Source organism: Otolemur garnettii, unplaced genomic scaffold (assembly GCF_000181295.1).
Source record: "Otolemur garnettii isolate 467f Iridium unplaced genomic scaffold, OtoGar3 scaffold00141, whole genome shotgun sequence".
Classification (NCBI taxonomy): Eukaryota; Metazoa; Chordata; class Mammalia; order Primates; family Galagidae; genus Otolemur; species Otolemur garnettii.
This window is the reverse complement of record NW_003852536.1, coordinates 3,047,911-3,064,861: the sequence shown is the minus strand read 5'-3', so window position 1 is coordinate 3,064,861 and position 16,951 is coordinate 3,047,911. Positions and strand designations below refer to the sequence as shown.

The window sequence follows — 16,951 nt, the reverse complement described above, 5'->3', positions numbered from 1 at the left end:
TCACAGTAGAACACCTGAGAAAGCTCCCAAATGCAGACTTAAAGCTTTGTGTTGGGAAATCTCTACAGATGAGAACAGAAGACTTGCTGACCCATGCACTGTAGCCTTTATTCATGATGAGAAGCTGTTACACAGGAAGCTACCCTCTCACCTAGAAAGAAAGAAATCCTCCTTTTCTAGCTCATCCAGTGTCTAGATCCTCAAGTATTCACTTATGCCAGGAAAAGGCTTAGAAATTCCTAGCTAAAGGGAACCCACCTAAGCCAGCAACATGACTCCCAGGACCTATTCATCCACATCTCCATCACAGCCACTACCTTTATCTGAGAGAAACTCCCAAGTACATAGAGATGATTTACATAACTGTCACTTTCAAGAAGACGATTGGGGATAAAATAAGACTCTGTCTCAAAAAAAAAAAAAAAAAAGACTATTGGGATGGAATAAACCTACATTAAAGCTTGCTGGACCACCCACGGGGAAAGGATTAACTCTATTACAGCCTCCAGAATAATGTGGGTGGTATGAAAACTACTCACTTACCTGGAAGCTACTGCCCAGTCAGTGTGACCACCAAACTCACTTGTACTAACACCTATGACATTGTCAGAAGGTGACCACACACCTTCAAGAAATTATCTCAACTTGCCTGGACCAACCTTAACCTCTGCATACATGAAGTATCTTGAAAAATGCTTCAGAAAAACATATTGCCATTTAATTTTGCCCAGCAAAGCCAGGTTCCTGGAGTATGAAAATACTTCCAACAGCCCGGGTATGGTGGCTCATCCCTGTCCTAGCCCTCTGGGAAGCTGTGGCTGTAGGATCACTTCAGTTCAGGAGTTTAAGACCAGCCTGAGCAAGAGCAAGACCCTATCTCTATTAAAAACAGAAAAAATTAACCAGGCATCATGGCTGGCCCTTTAGGGCCCAGCTACTTGAGAGGCTGAGGCAGAAGAATTGCATAAGTCCAGGAGTTTGAGGTTGCTGTGAGCTAGGCTGAGGGCATGAAATGTTAGACAGAGTCAGACTCTGTCCCCCCACCACCACCACCACCAAAAAAAGCAAAAGAACAAACCTCCAACAAATGATCCTCATAGAAGGATAACAGCAATCATTTCCACCAGTTATTTTCCACTGTAAAATAGCCACATGCCTCAACTTGTGTAGCCTACTATGCCACTTATCTTTGCTATTCTTTTATTATTCCAAATGGTACTTTCAAGAAACAGGCCATCCTACTGTTCTTCAGAGTTGGAGTCCAGAGGTAAATATTCTAAATCAAGCCTACCTATGTTGTGAGAAAACCTCATTAGCTAAAAATAAATCCAAGCCATCACTCAAAACATTTAGCCAACAATGAAAAAAAGTATTTACTTGACTACATGGATCAGTAACTCAAAAAAGGGGTATCAGATTGAGACATCAGAAAAATGGACCCCAATAATATATCATAAGTTAAAGAAACATATGATGGTATATCAAAAGTTTATCCTTAAAGTAAACATATGATGGCATATCAAAAGTAATACCTGAGAGCTTAGGTGTTGAAGTGACCACTTGGGATAAGGCCAAAAGGAAGAGAAGGGTAAAGAGTGAGCAGGGGGAAAGAAGAGGAGCAGAAAGAAGAAGAAGAAACAAGGAAAGAAAAAGACAACAAAAAAAAGAAAGAAAGAAAGAAAAGAAAAAAGAAAAGTGTTATGGGGTCAACACCTTTGGGAAAAGTGAAGTAAATAGAACTGGGGAGAAGAAAACATGGAACTTCAATCTCAATAAAGCTCCAGTAAAATCCCAATAAAGCTTATTTCATAGGGAACTAGAATGGCCCTGCAGAGTTCTTCTGAATTGGGGGTCATGGGGGAAAGTCCTTTACACCTCTCAATGAACAACCAGTCAAGGAGGATGTAACCTTGACTGAGGCCAAGTCCTCCCTAAGTTGATTAAGGGAGAGTTCTGGAAAGGAACTCAACTGCTAGACTGTGGTCTAGACTTACTGCTTCAGTTCTGAAAGAGCAGGATCATAGTGACACTGTCATAGCAACCCCAACCCTAGGAATTGGCATCAGTACATCTTTCAAAATCACTGCTCTCAGAATTTGATTTGATGTTCTCTGGTCACAATCAAGAAGAGCTTGAATGACTTCCATCTGTCCCTTCCTATCCAAAAATAGCTCTTTTCTGTAGTCTGGAATTCAGTGTGGGGAATTCTACATTCAGGAATAAAGAAACAATTATGAGAACCACTGTACCTACTGTAAGGTTAATTTAGTCTAAACTACATCTGTCACCTGTTTTCCTTAAGCCCACTTTCTGACCAGTGGACCACAGAGGCTTTTGGAATCTTCAGGGATTAGTGTTAGCTCAGAGCTAATGTCAAAATACAACTGTAAAAGCTGGGCATTTCCCCTTTCCAGTGCACATTTACCTTGGGAAAAACTAGAAGGAAGTTTTTTAAATTACATATATAGGTCACTAGGTACATCATGGGTTTTGTTCAAGGGCACCTATAGTCCCAGCTTCTTGGGAGGCTGGGACAGGAGGGTTGCTTGAGCCCAGGAGTTAGGGACTGCAATGAGCTGTGGTGGCACCACTGTCACTCTAGCCCAAGTGACAAAGTAAGACCCTGTCTCAAAAAATAGAGTTTGCAGGGGGCAAGCAAGTGTCCATCAAGGGATGAATGGACATGTAAAATGTGCCATAGCTATATCCATATATACAATATGATTTGGCATTTGATAAAAAGGAACGCAGCACTGATGCCTGTTACAACGTGGATGAACATTGAAAATATCACTGTAAGGGAATGAAGCCAGGCACAAAGTATTATATGCCATATGATTCCATATTTGTGACATGTTTAGATCAGGCAAAAGTATAGAGGTAGGAAATAGAGTCCGTGTTTGTCTTAGAGGGGAGTTGAGGAGAACAAGAGTTCTAGTGGGTACAGGGTTTCTTTTGAAGGTGACAGACCTGTTCTAAGCTGATTTTTGTGAAGATGGTTATATAGCCCTGTGAATATTCAAAAAAGAAACTTTAAATGAGTGAGAAAAAAATAAATTAAATTCATAGCCTAAAACATTCCAACAAAGAAAATCCAAGGCCTAGATGACTTCTATGGTGAATTCTGAAAAGACATTTTTTCCTAAAAACATTAATTCTATAAAACTAAATCTTAAACCTCACAGAATCCTGCTGACACAACCTATAAATTGCTATTTCTCTTTCTGCCTAACATTAGTTTACAATACTGTTTCCTGACTTTCTCTCACTTAAACACAGGTGAAAATGAAAGCTCCCTAATACTCCTCTGTATTTTATTCTTGAATGTACTTAGAAAAGTCCTGAGAACTTTAAAACTATAAACATCTAAAATTGCTTATTCCGTGCTAAGTCCATCACAATGTCATGCTGTCAAAGTCAACCTTGCCCACTTTTTAGTCACAACTGTCTCCACTCAAGCCTAGACCCCATTACCGCAGAGCTGGGTTCTTTACTACTACTTATAATTTTTTCTATATGGTCCACTTGCATTCAGTCTCTGCATTCTAACTCATTTTACTCTTAAATCAAGTTCAAAAGCCATGACTCCTTCATACAAAAGCTGTACTCCTTCATATGGTCCACTTGCATTCAGTCTCTGCATTCTAACTCATTTTACTCTTAAATCAAGTTCAAAAGCCATGACTCCTTCATACAAAAAGGGTAAAGTCCAAGTTCCTAAGGCTTTCGTTAAGGCCCTCGTCAAAGTACACGTGAGCAAGCATGTGAGCATGAACACACACGCACACACACACGCCCACTGCTTTCCTCTACACGCACCAACACACTTCCTCATTATCTCTTAGCCCTGACAAACTCATTCCTGTTCCCAGTCTTTGCTCATCTTTTTTTACACCTGGGATGCCCTGGCCCTTTATCTCTGCGTATTTAAACCTCCAACCATCTTTTAAGACACTACCATTAGTTTTTTTGATTAGCCTTAGGCCTTAATAATTACCTTACTGTGAAAATTTCTGTGTTAAGTGTCTACATCGCTCATGAGTATTTACAATACAGTATCTTGTATTGTTGTTTCATGTTTACGTGTCAATTCCACAAGTAGGTATAACAGTAGACTATTTTGACTTGAATCCTAATTTTGCCACTACTATGCAAATTGCTTGATCTCTTTGAGTGTATTTTTCTATCAGTAAAGTGGGTCAAAAATACGTATTGTATAGCATTCTGAGGCATAAATGAAGCCCCTGAGTAAAAATCTCTAACTTTGCTGAACATACATCAAACACTTCGCAGAAGTTCCCTTGTTCTGTCTTCTCTCACATGAAGATGGGGGAAATCAGGTCGTAAGTGTCTATTTAGCTGTATCTGGCCTTATTCCAACAACGTGCTAAGTTACCAGAGATACTCAATAACTTTAGAAAGGACAATACAGTTCCATATACCAAGTTCCTAACATTAGGAGCCTCTTGAAGGACTCAGCTGACATCAGATGAACGTCATGGGCTCCAAGATCACAAAAACCTAAATTCCAATCCTAGCTCTGCTGTTATACAACTGTGCCAACTTTTGCACATTGATTAACCTATCTGAGCTTTAGTTTCCTCTTCTAAAAGGAAGGGTTGCTATGAAGATAACTAACATAATACGCCTAAGCATTAGAAACACTGCCTGGGGCTCGGCACCTATAGCTCAACCGGCTAAGGCGCCAGCCACATACACCTAAGGTGGTGGGTTCGAATCCCCAGCCCGGACCCGCCAAACAACAATGACAGCTGCAACCAAAAAATAGCCGGGCGTTGTGGCGGGCGCCTGTGGTCCCAGCTACTTGGGAGGCTGAGGCAGGAGACTCGCTTGAGCCCAGGAGTTGGAGGTTGCTGTCAGCTGTAATGCCACGGCACTCTACCCAGGGGGACAGCTTGAGGCTCTGTCTCAAAAAAAAAAAAAAAAAGAAAAGAAACACTGCCTGGTATATAGCAAAGGCTCATTAGTATTTATTTTCAGTAACTATTAATGCTCAGTAAGTGTTAGCTGTTTATTATTTCTGTCAATCCTTATTGTTAGTTATTTTTCAATATCATTGTCACTGTTTCCTTGGGAATCACTATCAAAATAATGTAAGGCTAGGACAGTGAGCTCTGAGGAACCTTGAAGAAGCCTATGATGTACAAATGGAGACGTCATCACAGCTGTTATATAAATGTGTCTGTTCTGTCCTCCCGTCCCCTGTCAAGAAAATTACACCTTAACTAAGATTATATATATGATTTGCTTGTTACCATAGAGATGTGGAGTGTTTAAATATATTGTACTTAATTTAATCTTTAATATTATTTTTCTGATTTGCAGCTTCTGTAACCTAACAGCTATCTTTGCAATAGAGACCTTTGGAACAATTCCCAGGTAATGAGCAAGGCCTACCAGGGTTTAATAAGGACATTTCTAAAAGATACAAGTGGCAGCTAAAAACAAAGCACCTCTCCCCAGTGCCTCCTAAAAACAGAGTCTATGCAATTGTCTTCAGGGTCCACAGCCTAAATCCCATTATAAAAAAATTATTATACAGTATACAATGGAAATGAAGCCTCAAAAAAAATTGTACAAACTGTTCATTGCAAATTCAATAGCTTTTATATATCTAGGTTTAGATTTTTTTCACTATTTATGAATCTGTTTTCCCAAATGACAGAAACTTGGTATTTTACTTCTGCTCTGTACAGCCATTCTAAAAATTCTGTGTGTATATTATACCAAAGATACAGCAGGAACTCCTGAGAATTGTGACAGCAGCAAGAGTCCCCTTTTGTTCCATCCAATTCAATAGCCACTGTCTTCCTATCAAACATGTCACTCAAGTCCACCTACAGAATGTAGCATCAGGGATCAGGAAGCCACAGTGACTCTGTCCTCTGCTCTAAGCCAGAGTCAGTTCTCAAACCCTGACCATTATTGTGATGCATCCAGGACACAGCTTGTGAAGGCATTTCCCTGGACTCAGCTCTGGTTCCCTTGGTGAATAGAGTAAAAAAGTCTTAATACCAAAGTTAGGACCTTAAATGACTTTACATCTCTGTCTTGGGCCTGATGTTTGGGATTTGGGTTTTTGGTGAGTCCTTTTGTAAAATGCTAAACAAAAGTGGAAAAAACAATTAAGTTACTCATGACCCTGCTATAAATATTATGACTCCTGGTATTTTTGTGTTAATGAAAGGTTAATTGTGTGAATAATTTGTAAGTGAGATAAACCACTAGCTGTTTCTGAGTAACTTTGGGAAACATATTCTAAGCCCTTTGCAATGACTTCCCTTCCTCATTAGGTTAGTATATTTTATTTAGGTGAATATAAAGGTATGTCCACCCAAGTACCCACCAATGGAAGAGGGAGTCGAGTTGAGTTAGAGTAAAAGGAGAGAGAGCAAAGAAGGAGGATCTCACCTAACCTCCTCTCACTGGCCAGCAGCTGGGTTCCAGCAGCCAGGGAATATGGGCACAGCACAAAGGATGGTCCATTAGGGAGTATAGTTTAGCCTCTTTTAGCACCTGGCCTTGAAGGGTACCAGAGGCAGACAGACAGGGGCTAGCTGGTGGTGAACCCTTCCTAGTAAGAAGGCCCTTTTCATGAACAATGACTGGAGATCAGCTTCTAGCCCTGTGCCCAACTCCTCTACCACTTTCTAAATTCTTCCTTTCTGATCACGGGGATTGCCACCACTCACCTAACAAACCTACCTAATCCCTCAGCTGTCCATCTCCACAAGTAATACCAGGATCTCCCCTGAGACCCTGCTTCCCCCTCAGCCCTCTCACGTAAGGCTATTTCCTCACACACACTCCCCATGAACCTCAGGGCTTCATGACCACTTCCAGATCATTTTTTACCCTCATTCTTATAAAACAAAACAAAAATAAATAAAACCAAACTCTATCCTGATCCTTGGACGTTCACAGCATCTGCTGCAGCCTCCCCCGCTCCCCCGCAGCTCTCTCTGTCATTGCTACATCTTCTCCAGCTCCCCTTTGTTCATCAATGACTTTGGCCTGGCTACACCATTTTCCTCTGCACAGCAAGCCCTACCATCAGGTCCTCATCCAGCATCCAACATCAGACTTCATCCTCTACTGCACTTCAGCCATCCACCCCCACAGTCATACCTCAGTCATTAGTGAACAGAGTAAAAAGTCTTAATACTTCTCTCCTTCCAGAAGCATCAGTTCAGACATCTCATCCTCTGAGCATGAGGTCCTGCCCTTCCAGCTTGTTAATTCCGCTATATCCACTATGACCTTTCTTCATCCTCACTGGGATCTCCACCTCTACTTCAATCTCTCTTTTTATTTTCTATTTCCTTGCATTTTGAAGTCCATTATTATTACATTAACATCACTAGTCTGTTACCCTTCTGGGACCTGGACCCTATATGGCAAATCCCCAACTACCTGTTCTCTGTGACTAGAACTGAGCAGCCCAGCGCTGATACAGAAAGTCATCCAGCAGGAAAGATTCATCACCAACTTTTTTTTTTTTTTGCAGTTTTTGGCCGGGGCCAGGTTTGAACCCGCCACCTCCAGTATATGGGGCCAGCGCCCTACTCCTTTGAGCCACAGGCACTGCCCCTCATCACTAACTTTTAAGTAGATCACCAAGTTGCCTGGGAATTTTACTCTGGTCAACCAGTGCTTACACTGTTACAACTATTTCTGACTTTATCAAATTAGCTTTCTCCTCTGAGTGTCTTGTCCCCTTTACAGAGAAATTAGGAACTTTTTCTACTTCTCATTCCAAACATAAAAATCTACCCATCCTTTCCTCTTTCCATGCCGTTACAAAAAAAAGAGATGTTATTCCGCCTCTTTAAATAGAATTCTTCCACCTGTTATACCTTATCCCTTCCCACTTTCTAAGGGAGATTTTAAATCAATCATTCCTTCTTATTTTTTCCAATTATTCCTTCTTTCTTCTGTATGTTCAGTTTTCTCAACTAGATCCCTCCAATAGGTATTTAATAACCCTCAGATTTCTCCTCTGTAAGACAAAACTTTCCCAAAATCTTGTCTATACTCACGTTCTCCATTTCCCTGTTCTACAGCCCACCCAGTCTGGTTTCTATCTTATCACTCCACCAATTAGTTCTCATCAGAATAGCTTTGGCCTATATTAAGCTAACAAGATATTTTTCGGTCTTATTGGATCTTTCATAGCACTGACTCTTCCTTTGGCTGTTGTACATTTCTATTGGTTGTCCTAAATTTCTCTGGCTACTCCCTCTGTGGGGTAAACTCCCACAAAAATTAAATGAAATGTGCTCTTTTAATTCCAGAAACTGAGCGAAAAGACTTGCGAGTATTATGCGCTTTTGTCGAGACCTAAGCGACCTGGGAAAACACAGTGGGGGCCTGCAGGCCAGGCTTAACAACCTCCTACAGGAAACCCCAACTGTGTAGTCAAGTCAGCCTGTCAGATAAGGGTTGAAACAGCCCATCTGTGCAGAAGACATGACTCAAAGGTTGATGTGAGTGAAAAGAACACTCCATCATAATGATGTGAGTAAAATACTCCATCGTAAGTGCAGGGTCTCCAAACCATAAGAAAATAGTCATGGAGCCTGTTTCTCGGAAATTTAATTGAGTACATAGAAGAAAAAGGTTTTACTCCCCCATTTATCCTGACCTTTAACTTTAACAACAGAAGTCAGATAATGTATAGTTCTTTTAGGTCTTCAGAGAGGACTAGCCTGAGGCTAGCTTAAGATGGTTGTCTTACTTTCCCAGACTTTTTTTCTTTAGGCTAATCTTATGATGGTTATCTCACTTTCCGGACTTTCTTTCTCTTCTATAGTTTAAGATAAGAATTGAGGATGTTAGGATTATTGATCAGTGTGGTGTACGTGACTAGCTCCCAATAAAGGGGAGTGGAAAATAAAGACATTTTGCTACATGCCATCTAAGAGTATGTAGCCGTTTCTTGCTTTCAAACAATTCTAGGAGTGAGCTTGCACCCGCCGCCAAGCCGTCCTTCTCTCCCCGCGAGAAAGAACATCACCTAACACCCTCTCTGTGTCTAGTAAAGAGGGCCTCACCTGCTTCATCAGCCATTAAAGGTTGACCTCCCTCAAGGCTCAGTGTTGTCTTCTGAGCTTTTCATTCTGGCAAGCTCATTTTAAGAAACCAATCCACTCTGATGGGAGGAACCCATGCAGAGTCCCAGGTGAAAAGTCAGATGTTTGGGTCCCACCTGAGAGTATCACCTAATAAGTGGTGTCCACACACACACACCTCAAACACTAAAAGTTAAACACTGGGAGGGTACATGTCATGTCTTGTGAATCATCTTCTCTGTTGATGGCATCACAGTCTATTCTAAAGTTTGACTAAATAAATTAACAACCAAAGTGTGAACAATGTCTAATGACTTTTTATTTTTTATCTCATTTCAGCCCCAGTGCCTACGTGGTAGCTGCTTTCCTCTTTATCCTGTTGCTAATGTTCTTCACTGTTCTTGTTCTGAGCTACTTCCGGTATATGACTATTTATAGACGATATATTTATGAACCACTTAACAAACCTCTAGGAAAATCAAAGACAAAATAGGAAGGTTTTTTTTTATTATGGATATGAGCATGTAGAAGGAGAGTGTATGTATGCTTACAGTGGGAGCATGTGTACCAAACATAAGCTTGGATGTCACAGAATTCAAGGTCTGAAAAATGTTTTTAAATTATCCCCAAATGTTTTCACATATATTGTGCGTGTTAGTAAATTAATTCTTTTTTTTTTTTTTGGTAGGTTTTGGCTGGGGCTGGGTTTGAACCCACCACCTCTGGCATATAGGGTTGGCACCCTACTCCTTTGAATCACAGGTGCCACCCAGTAAATTAATTCTTAATATATTTGCATTCATTTTAAAGTCACTCCATATATTCTTACATAGCATTTAAAAACAAAAAAACAAGCAACTAAATCTGGCTATTACAATCCCTCCTAAGAATGAAAATAAATTTTTGAAAATGTATAATTGTGTCAAATATTATTTTACACAAAACTCTTCATATGAAACTTTATATGGCTATAGTTAATTTATGTAGAAAGGACTTAATAAAAGTGTTTGGATTTAAATAATTTGTTTTAAACAGATTTCAGATTTTCTAGTGGTAGATGCACATATAAAATATAAGACTTACGTTGCAAATGAGTAGCTGATACTCCAAATTTTAATTTTTAAGTTTTAAAATTTGATTTTGATGTTCAAAATCAACATTACAATGTTAAAATCAGCTTGCACAGTTCACCTGATGGTAAAAATTTATCAAGGTAATACTCTCGAGAAAGAATGGGGGTCAGGGATGGGAAGGAAATTCTCTTGTATTTTGAAAGAAATTTGAAATGTTACAGCATTTTTGGAAAACCATCTGGCAAAAGCCATTAAAATTAGAAATACATATTATTGGCCAGTGGCTCACACGCTTAATTTTAGCACTTTGGGAGGTCAAGGTAGGAGGTTTGCCTGAAGCTAGGAGTTTGAAATCAGCCTGGGCAACATAGTGAGACCTTGTCTGTACAATCAATCAATCAATAAAATACACATTCTCTTGGACCCCAAAATCCCACTGCCAGGAATCTATTCATGGGGGGAAGGGGAGGACTAATATATCAGGGTATGTGTGAGTGTGTGTGTGTGCATATGGATGCATGGATACGTACAGGATGTCATCGTTAGTTGCAGGGGTGAAACTCTAGAAAAGAGTTAATGCCTGTTAATAGTGTATAAAAAATTGAATAAAAAAGTGTACATTGATCACATAATCTGTACTAGTTGGTTTAGAAGATTTTTCCACAGGGTTTTGTTAGATGAGAACAGCAGGCTGCAGAGAAGTATCTATAGTATGATCCTGTTTTTATAAAAGCAAATGTTCTCTGCATGACAGCAGGAAAGTGGAAGTACACACTCCATTTTGTTCACACTAGGTGTGCAAGCGTGTGTGTGTACAAAGCAGAAGGGGGAGCGGGCTGTATCGAGAGAGAGAGAGAGAGAGAGAGGGATATAAACCAAGAAGGGCAATGGAAGAGCAGAGTGTAAAATTTTCTCGTTATATAAACCATGTGTCTGTACATAAAGAAGATTGAAAGGGTGATAGTCGCCAGACGTAAAATGATGTGATTCTAGATGATACCTCTTCTCTTGCTATTGTTTCCTATCACACTGAACTTACATGGTTTAAGAAATCCTTAACAAACTCTTTTCACGGTGAACTAAAGAATGGGAAATGAAGAGGTGAAGACAAGTGTAGAAAAGCATTTCAAGACACTCCCTCTCTTTTCCGTGACAAGGGGAAATGGAGCTTGCGTGGAGGCACAGGTGAGGTCAGGAAGATGCTAGTGAGTGCGAGAGGAAATAATTTAGTAACTGGGAGGAATTAATGACACAGCAAAGAACGGTGTCAGGGCTGGATGAAAATCCTTGAGCAGGCGAGAGAGGCTGAGATCCCATGCTAAAATAAGAGTTGAACATTTCATCCATTGTTACAGGAGGGAAGTCAGAGTTCATGGGCAGGCCATAGGCAGGCATAGGAAGATCAGTGGTTTGTGGCAGGACTTAGGGCATCTAGCTGCCACCACAGTTGGAAGTGACAGAGTTTCACATAGCCCTGTGCTTGCCAGCTTTTTCAGAATGGGTTCCAATGATCCCTGCCTCCTGATATCCACACCCTTACATAGTGTCCCCTGATATCATACCAGAGTTGCTCAGTGTGACCAATAGAATATGGCAGAAGTGATGGAAGGTCACTTCTGAGATCAGATCCTAAGACACTGTGGCTTTCTTCTTGGTCACTTTCCCACCCTGTTTTGAGTCAGTTTCTCTGAGAGAAGCACCTGCCATGTCATGAGCAGCTCTACAGAGAGGCCTCAGGTGCCTCATCCAAAGCCTGCTGCCACCAGTCACATGAGCAGTGCACCTGGAAACAGATATACAGCCCTAGTCGAGCCATCACATGTCTGGGGCACCAGGAGAGACTGAGCCAGAAACACTCACCTGATCAGCTCTTGGGTTCCCAACCCTCAGGAACTATGAAATGTTTTAAGTGGCTACATTTTGTGGTAGTTTGGTCACAGCAGTAATAAGTCATGGTTCATCTCTATAACACAGGTAGCCATGAGCTTTATTTTATTTTATTTTATTTTTTGAGACAGAGCCTCAAGCTGTCCCCCTGGGTAGAGTGCTGTGGCATCACAGCTCACAGCAACCTCCAACTCCTGGGCTCAATCAAGTCTCCTGCCTCAGCCTCCCAAATAGCTGGGACCAGAGGTGCCTGCCACAATGCCCAGCTATTTTTTGGTTGCAGCTGTCATTGTTATTTTGGCAGGCCCAGGCTGGATTCGAACCTGGCACCTTAGGCGTATGTGGCTGGCGCCTTAGCCACTTGAGCCACAGGCACCAAGCCTAGCCATGAGCTTTAACATTAATTTTCCTTTGTATTGGTTTGGGTAGCTTATATCTCTCTAAGATATATCTTATATATCTTATATATCTCCCTAAGTTACCTAAGATATAATTTGTGACTGTGGGCGTTTTAGTCAAAGCTACTGTCTCTCAGTTTCAAACCACCTTTCCATGTTCTGAAACATAGTAAGGGACACTGGGAGGCAACTGGAAGGCAGGAGGCAGAGTGGGGACTTCGGGGTTCCTGCCCTCCTGTCAGCATGGATGTAGCCGGGTTTCTATACCCCAGCAGCAGCACTTGACCTCAGCAGCAGGAGTTTATTTCTAGCTTGAATTTTTGGGTTTTGTTTTTTGGAGACAGAGTCTCACTATGTCACCCTTGGTAGAGTGCTGTGGCATCATAGCTCACCACAACTTCAAACTCTTGGGCTTAAGCAATTCTCTTGCCTCAGCCTCCCAAGTAGCTATGGCTACAGGCGCCTGCCACAACATCAGCTATTGTTTGTTGTTGTTGTTGTTGTTGTTGCAGTTGTCATTGTTGTTTAGCTGGCCGGGGTGGGGTTCGAACCCTCCAGCCTGGGGATTTGTGGGTGGCCCCTACCCACTGAGCTCTGGGTGCAGCCTTTAGCTTGAAGTTGTTACTTCTCAGGAGCAGCATCATTGTCATTGTGGCCCCTCAGAAACACCAGCAGTTCCCCCTTCAGAGTTTTGAATTCCAGCTCAACAGGGTCCTCCTCCAAGCTTCAGAAATGTTGAAGTTCCAACCTCTTTCCTTTGTTCCCCCACACCCAGGATGATAGCCACTTCTGGGTCTCTGATGGGTTCGTGTTCTCTTTTTCTTTTTATAGGCTTCCAAAACCCAATTTGCAATTCTTGATCTTAAATTCTTTGTTAATGTGTCTCCTGATAACCACTTCAAAGAAGTCTTCCTGTTCTGTTCTACTATCACTTGTCTCCCTCAAGTTATAAAATTATGAGTGAATATATATTTATACCTTTTCGTCTTTCACTGGATTTTTGTGAGGGTTGGAATCATGTCTGTTCTATCACGGACAATCTAATGATACACAGTGGCTGACACATAAAAGATACTTAATACTTGTTCAGTGAATGAATGATGAATGGTTCATTATTCATGGACCCATGCCTGAATTAAATTTGCCTCATTTCATCGTCAGATGATGAATTCCATTTTGTACCTGCTGAATTCAAAGTGACTTTGGGACATCCTGTATGATAAGCAGAATACCAGCAGTCCTTCCATAAATGTTCACAGCATGATCCCCAGAACCTGTGAGTGTTGCCTTTCACAGGAAGAAATGACTTAGCAGATGTGATTAAGTTAAAGATCTTTAGTTGGGGAGAGTAGCCTAGATTGTCCAGGTGGGCCCAATCTAATCACAAGGTTCTCTATAAGAGAGAAGGAGAAGCAGAAGAGTCAGAAAAAATATGACGGGAACACTCCTTAAGGCAACTTGGAAGTGTGTTTCAGGCTGCAAACCTCAACATTGGCCCAGATAAACTCTCCATATAGAAAGAAATAAAAGAATGGAAGAGAGAGGGTGGGGCGTGGGGGTGGGGATGGAGGGAGGGTGATTGGTGGGGTCACCTCTATGGTTTATCTTACAAGGGTACAAGTGAATGTTTCTAAAAGCAGAGTATGAATGTCTTAATAACTAAGAAAATGACACACAGGCTACATTAACCAGTTTGATGAGAGTATTTCGAATTGTATATGAAAACACCACACTGTACCCGGTGATTGCATTAATGTACACAGCTATGATTTAATAAAAAAAAAGAAAGAAAGAAAATGGAAGAGAGGAGTTTGAAAATAAACAGAAGAGAGAACAAGAAAGAGAGAGAGAAGGAAAGTGAGAAAGAAGGGAGAGAGAAGGAAGGAAGGAAGGTAGGAGAAAAGGAAGGAAATGAGGAAAAGAAAAGTACAGATGTGGTGATGGACACAAAGGTTGCAGTGATGTGGCCAGGGGTCAAGAAATGAAGTCAGCTTCCAAGCCAGAAAAAGCAAGGAAGCAGATCCTCTCCGAAAGCCTACAGAAGAAACACCGTCGTTTTGATTTTCAGCTACAGAACATTTTTGGACTCTGATACCCAGAACCATAAGATAATAAATTTGTGTTATTTTAAGCCACTAAGCTTGTGGCAGTTACAGCAGCCCTGGGTCTATATACAACACTTCCTGGCATATAGCAGGCACAAAATAAATATGCGTTGAATTAACGCAAAAAGCGCATACTAGGTCCTCAGGTTGTGCTCATCTATGATACTATGCCTGTTACAACACATCTCACGCCAATAACTCGCCTTCCTCTATTTCCCCACCTTCCCTTTGGGGAGGAGGAAAAAACAGAGGAGTTGAGAAAACTTAGGATCATCACTTTGGTCTCGTGTCACATTTCGTTGGCTTCATCGGCTCAACGAGACATAAAATAACTGCAGCAGCACCAGCAATGAAAGGTTAAAGGTAAACTTGGCCGCCCGCCCAGGCGGACGGCCCGGGCTCAGCCGGCAGGTGCAAAGAACTGCATGCTGGGAACTGGAGTTCCCCGGAGAGACCTAGTCCGATAGGGCCGGGCCCCCGCAGCATGCTGGGAGCTGTAGTCGAGGGTCGCGTCGTGGGGACTCCACCTCTGCGCTTCTAGTTCGCCTCACTGCATGCTGGGAATTGTAGTCTTCAGGGGCCCGCGCTCCTCCAGGTGTAGAGGCGCCAAGACTGCCGCCATTTTAGGTCCCGAGGTGAGGCGGCCGGGAAGCCGAGCGCAGGCGGGCTCAGCCCCGGAGCTGGGCCGGCCCCGCCCCCGGGGCGCCCGGCGCCCGCCCCTGGCTCAGGCCCCGCCTTTCCCCACGTGGCTGCCGCCTAGAGGAGGCGCCTGAGCCGGAGCGGGCGGCCGCGGGTCCGGCCCCGTCCGCGCAGAGTCCCCGGTCGGCGGCGCCTCGGAGCTGCCCGGCTGCCCGATGCTTCCGCCCCGGCTGCCGCGGGCCGGGCTGTGCGCTTAGTGGCCGGCTCGGGGCCCCCGAAGCGCCGGCGGGGCGACAGCGGCCTCGGGCCCCGCGGAGACGGAGCGGCTGGAGGACGAGGCGGCGGCCGCGGGGAGGAGGATGGGGGCGAACCAGCTAGTGGTGCTCAACGTGTACGACATGGTGAGTGCGGCCCCTGGCGGCGCCAGCCCGGCCCCGCCGGCTTCCTCTCGCCGCTCGGGCTCGGACTCCGGCCCGGCGCTCCCTGCCCCGCGTGTCCGCCTGCGGCTTAGTTCTCCCGGGGAGGGCGGGGAGGCGGAGGACTGTCATTTCTTAATCCTCTCCTCCGTCGAGGCTCCTCTCGCTATGCCGCCTACTCGGCCCCAGGGCTGGGGTCAGGGTTCGGGCCGCCGGGACTCCCCACGCCGTCGGCTGGGCCCGGACCCGCCTCTGGGCCCGACCCCGTGGCGACTGGCGGTGTCCTTTCCGCCAAGCTTCCGTCGCGTTTCCGACGCCCTGGCTCCCGCCCGGGGCTGCCCCGTCGCCCCTGTCCCGACCGTCCTGGCTCCCAGCTCCTCTTCTGCAAACGTGCAGCTCGCTTCATGCCGAAGTCTTCAAAGTCTCCCCTATACGGAAAGATACAGGGTCCACCTAGATTTGAAGCGACTCATTTTTTGAGTTTTAATGTGAGCCTGGAGTTAAAAGGAGATGGTTTAACATCCTGAGAAAAGTGAAGCATGATAGAAAGTTAGAATCTTAAGAATTAAATGCACACAACTTTTGAAGATCCTATATCAAGAAAAAATTCTCTAGATTTAATTTTGTGTGTTCAACTGGACCCCTTTATTTTTCAAGGCTTCTTACTGCCTTTTTACTTTTTCTGTGCCCCCACCATCTGAATTTGCTTTTTCTTTTATTCACATGAACTGTTACAAGCCATCTTGGGATATGTACTGCTCTTGTAAAGTGTGCCTTTTCTTCCAGCAGTAGATTATTAAAACCCCTTTATAAATTAGGAGTATGCAGTAGTCGGAGGCTGCGGGGTCAGAGCCTAAAAGAAATACATGAGATTAGAGGAAGAGAATTTTGTTTTATATAAGGAAATGGGTTTTTTGACATTTATGAATCAGAAAATACATTGCTAATTGTGATAAACTGGTACAGGCTAGAGGTGATATTCAAACCAAAATTTTTTCAAGGAGGAATGTTCTGAACATTTTGTTAAAATATTAAGAAATTAACAAAGATCGTATTCTTCATGTCACTGGTGTAAAGTAGGAAGTTACAGAGGAAGCAAGCAGAGAAAAAGGGTAAGTGACCTGCCCACACCACTAAAAGTAGGATCTGGAATTTCTAGACCACAGTCTGATTCACTATGTTCTCCACTGAATAATATGTGCATTTATTTCTTATGTATTGTTTTTTTTTTTGTCAACAGGAGATGAAGCATAAGAATGGTTATCAGAGTGGTAAATAGTTGAATTATTAGACTTCCAATAAACTTAGTTTTGTATATGGGGTTTTTTTGTTGTTGTTGTT

At 42.9% G+C, this 16,951-nt stretch overlaps 2 protein-coding genes across 3 annotated transcripts in view; both read left to right on the top strand.

Annotated features, from left to right (window-relative positions):
- CATSPERE (catsper channel auxiliary subunit epsilon) overlaps nucleotides 1–9,588 on the top strand; it is a 139,871-nt gene extending 130,283 nt beyond the window's left edge. The window contains exons 23-24 of the mRNA XM_023518567.1: nucleotides 5,347–5,400; nucleotides 9,432–9,588. Of these exons, the coding sequence (XP_023374335.1) occupies nucleotides 5,347–5,400; nucleotides 9,432–9,585 (208 nt within the window). The 3' untranslated portion in view covers nucleotides 9,586–9,588. The remainder of the gene's footprint in view (nucleotides 1–5,346; nucleotides 5,401–9,431) is intronic.
- A 5,703-nt stretch (nucleotides 9,589–15,291) lies between these two features.
- The window catches only part of DESI2 (desumoylating isopeptidase 2), a 73,035-nt gene continuing 71,375 nt past the window's right edge, over nucleotides 15,292–16,951 (top strand). The window contains exon 1 of one of the 2 annotated variants that reach the window (XM_023518555.1): nucleotides 15,292–15,595. In XM_023518555.1, the coding sequence (XP_023374323.1) occupies nucleotides 15,554–15,595 (42 nt within the window). In that variant the 5' untranslated portion in view covers nucleotides 15,292–15,553. The remainder of the gene's footprint in view (nucleotides 15,596–16,951) is intronic. The other variant, XM_023518554.1, reaches the window with a different exon arrangement.